Source organism: Rhinoderma darwinii, chromosome 3, assembly GCF_050947455.1.
Source record: "Rhinoderma darwinii isolate aRhiDar2 chromosome 3, aRhiDar2.hap1, whole genome shotgun sequence".
Classification (NCBI taxonomy): Eukaryota; Metazoa; Chordata; class Amphibia; order Anura; family Rhinodermatidae; genus Rhinoderma; species Rhinoderma darwinii.
The window spans coordinates 350542778-350554479 of record NC_134689.1 but is presented as its reverse complement, the minus strand read 5'-3'; the positions used below and the strand labels follow the sequence as shown (position 1 = coordinate 350554479).

The following is an 11702-nucleotide window of genomic DNA, read 5'->3' as shown; positions in this document are numbered from 1 at the left end:
CTTCATATCACATTACAGGGAATGTATGGTATCAGAAAAAAAGGTCTTAATCCCTAATATACCCTTTTTACAGAAATGAGTAATTCTGATAATAAGTCACCAAGGTGTTTATTCAAAAAAATTAGACTGCTGTTGACAGATCCTGTATTCTGTTTGGGCAGATTACAGAGGTCAAAAACGATAGATCCCTGGCAATGAGTCTACAATTCAGACTTAAGACGCTCTGCTAAATCATCTTGATCAACGTGGGTGTCCATGTCGTACCACCGATGGTAAGATAGAAGTGCCACGTTCTTGGCAGAGACTGCACAAATCTCCATGGCACTTGCTGCCCACTCTATACTGTTCACGTAATAAATCCCATGATGCAGCATTATAGGGGGTAGTTTCTCTGGAGCATTGGTATACTGGGGATAAGCTAGCCACTTTTTAGCACCAACTCCTTCATAAGACTCAAAGAGAAGGCCCAACTGGTCATCTGTGAGCAACTCTGGAGAAAACATTCTCCAGATTTCATAGCCAGAGGAGTTGGAAAGATGTGATTCGGGGACAAAGGTGACTGGAGAAATGCGGCTAATGCTACTCACAAAATGTTTGGGGTTATCAGTGGTAAATATTTCAGAAACACCAAAATGGCATGGCTTTGAACATCCAAAGAAAGAAGCATTGATTTTACCATGAACAACTGTGGTCACGACCTGTATATATGGCTTTGAAAATGTTTCTATGGGTGGATTGAAGCCCTGGAACTCAATCTTTGAAATCGCCTTGTTAAGTGGTGTTGCGATGATTATGATGTCATAGAAATCCTGTCCAGCGCCATTGCTTGTTTGATACCTCACTTCATACAATCTTACTGTATCTCCTGGAAATAAGGGAGGTGACAGTTCATCAGAATATTCAATATCGGAGGAAATTATTTTACAATATAAAAGTGTAAACTAATCTCTAGGAGTACATTAAAGGCTATGTACACCTTTGAGGGGCATTTTTATTTTTTTAAATAAACAGTTCAGTGTGTTTTATGTAACTTTATAATTAGTCTTTATTAAAAAATTAGTTTTACTTTTTGAGATACAGCTTCTCTGTATTCTCTATGCAAAGCAGCTGTATCTTTCGTTTTGACCTGAATCCATCAGTCCCGCGGATCTGATGGATTCAGTGTCAGCGGGTCCTGAATGTCTCTCACGCAGGATCCACCTGTAATCCATCACGTCTAAGTTATCCAACTACCGGGACCCCCCGCCGATCAGCTGTTTTGAAGGGGATGCAGCGCTCGTGTGGTGAATGGGAATGGGAGAAGGCTGTGATATTGTGAACCGACGCTACTGCTGTGTCAGCAATTTACAGTACGAGCAGTGACCGGAATGAAGAAAGTAGCGCTCGTACGTGCACTGCGGCCCCTTCAAAACAGTTGGACTCCGAGCGATCAGCTATTGATGGCCTATACGGAGGCTAGGCCATCAATTTTTAAGGACTGGAAACCCTTTTAACAGTTGCTTCCGCCACCCATATGCTGTTATGGCCTCCGTTTAATATATATGTCATGAGCTTTTTATAAAATATACGTTAAACAGGAGCCATAATAGCTTATGGGGACGGATGCCACTTTATGGCATCCGTCACGCATACAAACACAACATTTTTGGCTGTGATACATCTAATACACGTCTACACCTGCCAAAGAAGTTCATAAACATCTTACTTACTATTTTCCTTATTTAAAGGGATATTTCCATCATACAATGTTATGGTATATTGCTAGGACATATCATAACATTCTGATCTTTGGGTGTCCGACCTGTTGTACTCCTGGCCACCTGATGTGTAGGGCATTAAAATGGCCACAATTAAGTGAGTGGGGCCGTGTTGTAGCCCCCCGCATTTAGCTAGCTAAGGATCAGGGGGGCTCCTGGAAGTCAGAACCTCACCAATCAGTAAGTGATGGCATATCTTAGTGATATGCTATCACTCACTATGGTGGATAAAAATCCTTTTAAAGAGAAGGTGTCGCGAAATTTTTTTTTTTTATATAATATTGCTTTTAGTATGTTATTAAAATACATTTTATTTATTTGTGTTTTACTTTTTACTTTTTTCTCACTTTTACTTCTCTATGGGGGCTGCCATTTTTTTTTCATCTCTGTATGTGTCGATTAACGACACATACAGAGATGGAATATGGCACATACATCCCCATAGAGAATGCGAACGGGAGCCGTTCCATTCACTATAGCGTAAGCCGTCTGTGTGGGAACGGCGCATGCGCCGCTCCCACACAGATCAAAAGGAAGGTCTTCGGCAGAGCGAAATCCGGCGCCATTTTCATGTGGACCGGAAGCTGCGGCCGGACAGTAAGATGACGACTTCCGACCATACGCGAAGGCGCAAGGAATAGGAGCAGAGGCAGCAGCGGCAGCAGGAGCAGGTAAGTTATGTTTGTGTATAATGTTCGTGTTATACTGTCTGATTACCACTGTATCTAATCCTCCTGCACTGTGCATTCGCTCAGAAAATGGCGGCACACAGTGTAGGAGGTTTGAAGATTCAACCCCCTCCTTCTCCTGGCACTAGCCAGGATAAGGGAGGGGGGAATGTGTGAGGACACTAGAGCGAGTGTGTCTACCCCAAATTTGCAGCATAAAGCAATGAGGTTGCTTTACCACATTGCCAATACTGCAATTTTGGGAATTGCTCCCTCTAGTGACCAGCACATGGAAAGGTTATAAATTAGAATCAAATGTATAATATTTCCTGACTTGTGATAATTTTTTAAAAATTAAAACAATGTATAATCACTTAGATATACTAACTGTTTAACTGAAAAAAAAAAAATAATTCTAGCGACACATTCCCTTTAAGTTTAAGGCAAATTCTTTTGCTCACAAACATCATTAAATAGGTCATCTAAGAACCCTCTATTTTTGATGAAAATGGAAGGGAGCTGGTCATAGCCCCATTAGCTTCCTGCTTCTACACTGAAAACAGCTCTTCTGATCATCAGATCCTTAGTTATTCCATACATTTCGTAGGCCGTAGCCACAAGGGTTTTTCTAATGAAAATGCTGTCGTTCTTATTAGTTTTTTTCCATGGCAAATGTCATTTTTCTTTAACTTTAGGAATTTTACCTGTGGGTAGGCTGATCACATAAAGCTATAACAACATTTTTATTCTCTGTGATTAAAAGAAAAGGCTCTCATCTGACAGCCACTCTGTGATCTGATATAGGATTAGAGGCTGGCATGTAACAAGGGCATACATATCATAGAGGCAGAACATGCAGCTGCTATAGGGCCGCTGGAGAGAGGGGACCCAGGCTTGTTTGGCTGTATCCCTTATTTTAATGGGTGGTGAGAACCTATGTGGAGATCCCCTCTGCACAGGTTCCACAGGACACCCCACCTTATCATGTACCATATAGTGCCCAAATACCATTGTTGGAAGGCAAATAACACTGTCCAATCAATAAAATAGGGAATGTAGCTACAATATGTGCAGCTTCTTTTCCATAAGTACAAAGTGTGCAATGGGAGGCCCTGGCGGTAGTGTTAGCCGGCACCAGAAGAGGGCTACACTTTAATCTTTGCTATGGGCTCCTCACCTCTATTTACGCCCCCTGAAATAACTGCTTATTTATCCGTGTATTTTTTAGCAGCGCCATTTGGATGTCCCATATTAAACTATTTATAGCTTTTGATCCTGATACCATGTTGCAAGATCGCTTGTGAAAGACTGCAACAAACAGCGGTAATCATATTGGTAATCCGTAAGTAAATGAAGTATCATTCAGTTAGGGTAGAGAAACTTACCAGATTTTGTAATATGGACGTTCTCCTGCACAGAGGTGACAGAGCCCTGAATTAGCTGGGCCTCAGATGCATCAATTAATCGAGAACAAACCAGCTTGTTCCCACCTTCCACTGCCCATTGACCTGGGTCTAAGCAAGACATAGACACCGCCCCTACAAAAAGCAAATAATATATTCAAATACACAATATGACTGTGTATATAGAACCTGTCAACCAGGGCAAAATAAGTCATGTGAATAACAGTGGAGAGAAAATGTAGTGTATTTATAAAAGTTATTTTTTAAAACAAAAATGATTTAGTATGTACCCCTTACATTTTCTGTTGATTAGACAATACCCCACCAGAATATCTTTACTATAGATGGACTGGCGGATTCCTTTTGAGAATATGCTATTTGCTGCAGAGGGAACCATAGTGTTATTTCTTGTTTTAAAAAAACAAAATACAAAAAATATTACTGTTTTGTGCATACAGCTCTTATGCAGATCTATGTATCACCATGGTTACATTCTACAAACAAATAATGTGTTTAATCCGGTACTGCAGCCATGTATTCATTTACACATGACCAGTGGCGTAGCTATAGGGGTCGTAGCTGTCACAGTTGCAACCAGGCCCCTAAGCCTTTGGGACCCATGGTGCCCCCGTTGCCATACAGCATGCTGGTTAAATACATTTTCTGTGCCGTGAAGCCGGCACTTCCTGGTTACGGTCACATGGTACACTTAGTGTACCATGTGACGTGACGTCACTGAACACGGCTTCCAGCCAGTGCAGTGGAAGAGCCGGTGCGGAGGACTCTAGGTGAGCTGCAGAGTCTGTATTGTAATGTATTGTGTTGTTGTAATGTATTGTGTTGTATTGTGCCGTCTGTGTTTGCGGTGGAGATCGGAAGGGGGGGGGGGCGTTAAATTACAGCCCCCCCTCCTCTCTCCACCACAAACTGCACAATACAACACAATACATTACACACTGTGGGTTGCGTCCCCCTAGGGGTTCATGTGAAGACCTCGGGGGGGGGGGGGAATCGCAAATCACTCACCGAGGTCCCGGTTCCATTCAATGCTGGAGCAAGGAGCTGACGTCTCCTTGCTCCAGCATTCACTGTGCCCTGAGCGGCTCGACGCAGGCAGGCGCGATGATGTCGCTACATCTGTCTGCGCCAAGTCACTCATAGCACAGACTGGAGGAGGAGAAGGATCCTCCACCTGGCGTGGGAACGGGGATAGGTAAGTAATTATGTTATTTTTCTATTATGCACATATGGGGGCATTATACTGTATGGGGGGGCTGATATGTCGGGGGGTATTATACTGCATGGGAGCCGATATGGGGGCATTATACTGTATGGAGAGCGGACATGGGGGCATTATACTGTATGGAGAGCTGATATGGGAGCATTATACTGTATGGAGAGCTGATGTGGGGGGGCATTATACTGTATAGGGAGCTGATATGGGGGGGCATTATACTGTATAGGGAGCTGATATGGGGGGGCATTATACTGTATGCTGGGCTGATATGGGGGCATTATACTGCATGGGGAGCTGATATCGGGGCACTATACTGTATGGGGACCTGATATCTGGGCATTATACTGTATGGGGAGCGGATATGGGGGGCATTATACTGTATGGGGGCTGACATGGTGGGGCATTATACTGTATGGGGAGCGGATATGGGGGCATTATACTGTATGGGGAGCTGATATGGGGCGTTATACTGTATGGGGGCACTATACTGTATGGGGCAGCTATGTGGGACATTATACTGTGGGGGCTGATATTGAGGAGCATTACACGGTATAGGGCAGTTATGGGGGGCATTATACTGTATGGGGCAGTTATGGGGCATTATACTGTGTGGGGGCATTATACTATGGGGGCTGTTGGGCAAGGCGGCTGGGCAATGGCGCGCGCAGGGGTCTGGTGATGGTGGTGTTGGGGGGGGGGCAAAGCTGAATTCTTGCACCCGGGCACATGAGCCTTTACTACGCCCCTGCACATGACTGCAGAATCATGCTACACAGAGTTTGTGTGTAGTCTGTAACCACGAAAACACATAGATCTGCACAGGAGCGGTGTACAAAACAGTGGAATATTGTTACTCAATACTAATTGTAGGGTTGCTTCATTTTTTTTTATTTTAAATGCATCAAAGCAATAAAAATGTTTGCAAAATTATACATAGACTACTGCTTTGAAACAGTTCTATTAATTTCTATTGTTAAAGGTTTAGACATAACCATTATGCCCCTTTGAGTACAGATATTTTGCAATAAAGCAAACAAGGTAAGACTAGATGGACCTACTGGTTCTTTTCTGCTCTCTCCATATTTACTTTTTGGCATAGAAGGAACTTTGAGATATTTTACCTAGATATGGTCTGGCATCATCTAAGGTGCGAGTAAACCAATGCCCGAGAGGTTGTTAGGAGGTTCTGAAATAAAAACACAGCAAGTTTGAAAGTAACGCTCACCAACAAAGCTGTTTACTTCCACCCCTTGCCCGTAGTTGATTCTCATAGTTGGAGTCACAATATCATCAATGAACTTCTGAGAGAAGCCATAATTCTGCATAGCTTCACTGAGGGTTGTGTTCAGCTTGGATGAGAAGTCTTTACCTCCCAAAGCATGAAACATGGATTCCATACTGGAGAATGAATAGTCAAATCTCTGATACTGGTAGATCCTGCCAATAACAACGAAATATGTTAATGATCTCTCCATAAATTCTATACATGTACTATGTGCAAAAACTATATAATGCATTTAATGTCATAAGAATAAAACTTTATGACAATCACAGAATGAAACATCTGCAATTTACACATTTCATTGACAAGGCAAGGTGCAATGACAAGTCAAGTATGAAACCAGAGAAGGGCTTACGTTGGGTGGTGCCATGTGCGCTACCTTCTGTTGCTGCCCCCCATATGATGTACTGTCAAACAATCAGTGGCAGATTAAGTAGACCATAGGCCCTGGGCTGTTCCCCAAACTTGGGCTTCTCCACCATCACCCTGCTGCGCCGTGTCTATAGTTAACACAACCTTTTTGTGTGGGCATTGACAAATAGGTGTTTCAATTCCCCTTGTCAGAAGGGCTGTGTCCCTACATACTGACAGTCTCCAACCACTACTGACAGCATCACGCTGTGTAGGGACGCATCCTCCTGACATGGGGAATGATAACACCTTTCTGTCTATAAGTCCTGGGCTACACAAAGACTTTTTGTGGAATTCAAGGTTTTCCTATAACAGACATGTCAGGAAAGGTGACATATTCTCTATAAATTCAATGACTCACAGGTAACAACTTCTCGAATTCTTTTTCTTTTTTCTTCTCCATCAGGCCCAGACCTTAATACGACTTTTGCCAGCCATGACTATTTTCTGCAGAATTTGCCACTCAGATGTCTACGACTGCTCACAATTCCAACATTTCCGCACCTATAAACAAAGATAAAATGCTCATGGTGCCAAAAACTATGGCCCTAAATATGATCGCACCATACACTACGTTCCTGAATATAATCGTACCATACACTGTGCCCCTGTACACAATTGTGTCAAACACTGTAAAGTGAAGCACCACACACACACACACACACACACACACACACACACACACACACAAATACAGTGCCTCCTGTAGATAGTGCCCCATATAGAGCCCTCTGTAGATAGTGCCCATCATAGAGCCCCCTGTAGATAATGCCCCTCAGAGCCCCTTGTAGATAGTGCCCCCGATAGAGCTCGCTGCAGATAGATTATTCTCAGCCATTTTGGTCATTTAAAAAAATGCTGTGCTATTGGCTTAACATATTGCTGCAAATGTGAGTCTGTGTTGTCTGTGAGGTCATAGAGAAGCGAAATGCGGACATGTTAGTAGATGGGTTGATCTTACCAAACCTTCCGGATTTCTTCTGAATCGGGGGCTTTGCTTGGCTCGAATGCTTATCTTTTATCGGCCAATACACCTCCCCAGACTATGATTTCACAAGAATCTATGAAGTCTGGCACGCTGACATCGGCCGAGTGCATGAGTCCGAAGGGTCTGACCCTCTTTTCATCCCTATTAATGCCAACTAATGTTTAACTTCTAATGACCATGACAAATATGTCAACATATCTTATCTCAAAATGTCCAGATTTCCTATTGCCAGGACTCGTTAGCTTGCCATTTTCACAATCTCTGCTTGCTGACACTGGATAAAAACATTTGTGGTTATATTTAGAGGATGAAAACCTCTCATTGTAATAAACTGCAGCTGATTTAGCTGCATTGACAGTGTATCAATAAGAGCAATTCCCCTGGAGCCCATGACATGAGATTTGTCCAGCTACTGTGTTTAGTTCACGGAGGACGGCTTACACTAGTACCCTGTAACAAAATCTCAGCTGTGTGAAAGCAGGAATGAGTCAGGAAATGTCTGCAACCTCTAACCTAGAATGTTTACTAGCCAGCCAAGATCTTGAAAATTTTCAGAAATTGAAAAATAAAGTCTATTAGAATTTTTTTTAAATATATTTCACATGTAATTTAGTATATGCCATTGACTTACATAAAGGCACCATAGCAAGAATAATAATAATGCATTACCCCTCCCCACATTCTTTCCCTTTCATCCCTTGTAATAGAAAATGTATGAACCTCCTCTTGTTTGACAATATCTGCAGAGGGTTCAATGGGACCAACCAGAGCTGCAGCTGCCCTCTCCATGGGCCCCATAGTAGACGCAGTGGCTGCCACCATGCAATGTACGCGCTTGGCATAATAATTAAGCCCCTAAGTATACATTTCATTAAGTACAGGTAAAGAAAAATGAAACAAATTATTACCACATACCTCATGAATTTTTCCAGAATGTCTTCGACCCACATGCTTAAACGCAGGAAATTCATCCCATATTTCCAGACTTTATTAATTATATTCATCAAGAAACATTCACTTTCTTGAAAAACAAACTCATCCCCATTGTAAACTCCAAGCTGATTTTTGGGGAGTGATAGAGCAGTAAGGCCTGTAATACAATGAATGTTCATGTATAAATCATCCTGCCACCTATATTACATGATATACGAATATATAAAACTTTTACCATTACGGCCTAGTTCACACTGAGTTTTTTGACAGGCAGAAAAAAATGTGCCTTAAAATTCCTTAGAAGCAGATTTTAAGTTGGCAGCGTTTTATTACGCTACAGATTTTTTCTGCCTCCCGTTGATTTTAATGGGAGGTCAGGGGCGGAGACCACTCGGAGAAGAGCACACCGATTGGTGGGCGATTTGGGCTGTTTTATGGCGCTGATTCCGCATCAAAATCAGCACCAAAAAACGGTGTGAACTGACACTAAGGGTATGTTCACACGGCCTATTTACGGACGTAATTCGGGCGTTTTTGCCCCGAATTACGTCTGAAAATAGAGCCTCAATAGCGCTGACAAACATCTGCCCATTGAAAGCAATGGGCAGACGTTTGTCTGTTCACACGAGGCGTATATTTACGCGCCGCTGTCAAATGATGGCGCGTAAATAGACGCCCGCGCCAAAGAAGTGACCTGTCACTTCTTTGGCCGTAATTGGAGCCGTTATTCATTGACTCCAATGAATAGCAGCGCTAATTACGGCCGTAATGGACACGGCGTTCAAGCGCCTGCACATGCCGGTACGGCTGAAATTACGGGGATGTTTTCAGGCTGAAAAATCCCCGTAATTTCAGCCGTAACGGACGCCCTCGTGTGAACATACCCTAAAAGCAATAAAGGGGAACTCTCAACCAAAAATGGCATATGAAAGTCTATTTAATATATTTAAAAAATTGAAAACTTATTTTTAACTTACTTTTCTCTTGTATCTTTACCAATGTAACAGGCCCTGTGTGAGAAGTGGCTCCGCCCTGGTATGCCTATGACTACACTTCTGTCCCAGTTCTCTGGTGGTTCAGCATTGTCTCAGGCCTCATGCACACTGCCGTGCCCGTTATCACAGTCTGTGATTATGATCACGGCCGACCGATGGCGGCCGTGGACAGCCACCTGCATTTTTGGCCCGTGTTCCCATATAAAGTATGGGAGCACGGTCTGTAAATAGCAAAAGATAGGAGGCTTTCTACGGCCCAGATACTTTCCTGCAAATATACGGGAATGTGTCTGTGGTCAATAGAAATGAATGGGACCGTAATTACGGTCCGCAATTACGGAGGAAATCTACCGCCGTGTGATTGGGCCTTAGGGATAATCTACACATCCAAATCACCAGCCACATTATCGTAATTTCTGCCATTCAAATAATTTATAATGTGAACACTGCAGTGTGGATGTACAAAATATCCCTCTGACAACACTGCGGGCAAGGGCCACAAGTGTTGTCATAGTAAAACCAGGGCAGACTCCTTTTCCTAAAGTCCCCCCCCCCCCCAAAAAAAATCAAAGAACACCTACCTAGATCCTTAACAAAAGCTTTCATGTGGAGATTCAGAGGGTGGATAATGGACCCCCCAGCCTCATAGTGATTTCCATCCACCTCCACAGTAGAAAGTCGACCGCCCACAACTCCCTTCTCAAATATGTCAATCCGGACATCCTTCCCAAACTTCTGACGTAGGAAATACGCTGCAGAGGTGCCTCCAATTCCAGCTCCCACAATCGCTAGAAATGACATAGTAATGTTAGATTAACATCATTATAATATCAAAATGCTCAAAAATAAGCTTGGTGCAAAGGGTGGAAACATTCAAAAACATAGAAGCTGATATTCTATCATATAGCAAGAGGCCCGGTCACCCTGTGCTGTGTTAGGGTATGTACACACACAAACTCAAAAACGTCTGAAAAAACGGAGCGGTTTTCAAGGGAAAATAGCTCCTGATTTTCAGATGTTTAAGCCACTCGCGATTTTCGCTGCGTTTTTTTTGCAGCCCTTTTTTTTTAGCTCTTTTTATGAGTCTATGAAAAACGGCTCCAAAAACGGCTGAAGAAGTGACATGCACTTCTTTTTCCCAGCCGTTTTTTTATGTGGCCGTTTTGAAAAACGGCCGCGAAAAAAACGGCCCGTGGGAACAGAACGGCGTTTTTCCAATTGAAATCAATGGGTAGATGTTTGAAGGTATTCTGCTTCCGATCTTTCAGACGTTTTTCGGGACGTTTATGGGCCGAAAAACGGCAGAAAACACTCTGTGTGAACATACCCTAATTGCCAATGAGAGATCATAGAGCACCCTGATCTCCGAGATCATCTTATACGATTGCAGGGGTGCTCCTCTCTCACAATGCAATGGAGGAAGAAGAGAAGCATGACACTCCAATTACCTGTACTTCCTCCTGCAAGCTATACAGAAAAAGAGCATTGACTGGTGGCAGCACTAAAGTATGGGACAAAGGAAAGATAAATTATTTTGCCTCCACATGCGAAATGCTGACCTGTGCTTGCCTGAACACATAGTCCTCACTGCCTCTTAACACATCACAACCATAGTATACACCTTGCTTTAACCCCTTAATGGCCGGCCTATTATAAACCTTAATGACCAAGCTATTTTTTGCGTTTTTCCATCGTCGCATTCCAAGAGCTATAACTTTTTTACTTTTTCGTCGACATAGTTGTATAAGGTCTTGTTTTTGCGGGACAAGTTGTATTTTTGGGGTACATATAATTTATTGATTAACTTTTAACTTTTTTTGTGTGGGTAATGGAAAAAAAAAACATAAATTTCGCCACACTTTTTAGCGTCTTAGATTTATGCCGTTTACGGTGTGGTATAAATAACCTAATAACTTTATTCAGCGTGTCATTACGATTGTGGTGATAACAAATTTATATAGATTTTGTATGTTTTGCTACTTTTACACAGTAAAAACATTTTTTTTTTAAAAATTGTTTTTTGCGGGA

The 11702-nt window shown here is 42.6% G+C and overlaps 1 protein-coding gene across 1 annotated transcript in view; it reads right to left on the bottom strand.

Annotated features, from left to right (window-relative positions):
• Positions 1-91: 91 nt before the first annotated feature.
• LOC142749916 (prenylcysteine oxidase 1-like) overlaps positions 92-11702 on the bottom strand; it is a 45118-nt gene continuing 33507 nt past the window's right edge. The window contains exons 2-6 of the mRNA XM_075858510.1: positions 10256-10462; positions 8662-8836; positions 6291-6502; positions 3811-3963; positions 92-865 (exon numbers count right to left, since the gene is read on the bottom strand). Coding sequence (XP_075714625.1) covers positions 201-865; positions 3811-3963; positions 6291-6502; positions 8662-8836; positions 10256-10462 — 1412 coding nt within the window. The 3' untranslated portion in view covers positions 92-200. The remainder of the gene's footprint in view (positions 866-3810; positions 3964-6290; positions 6503-8661; positions 8837-10255; positions 10463-11702) is intronic.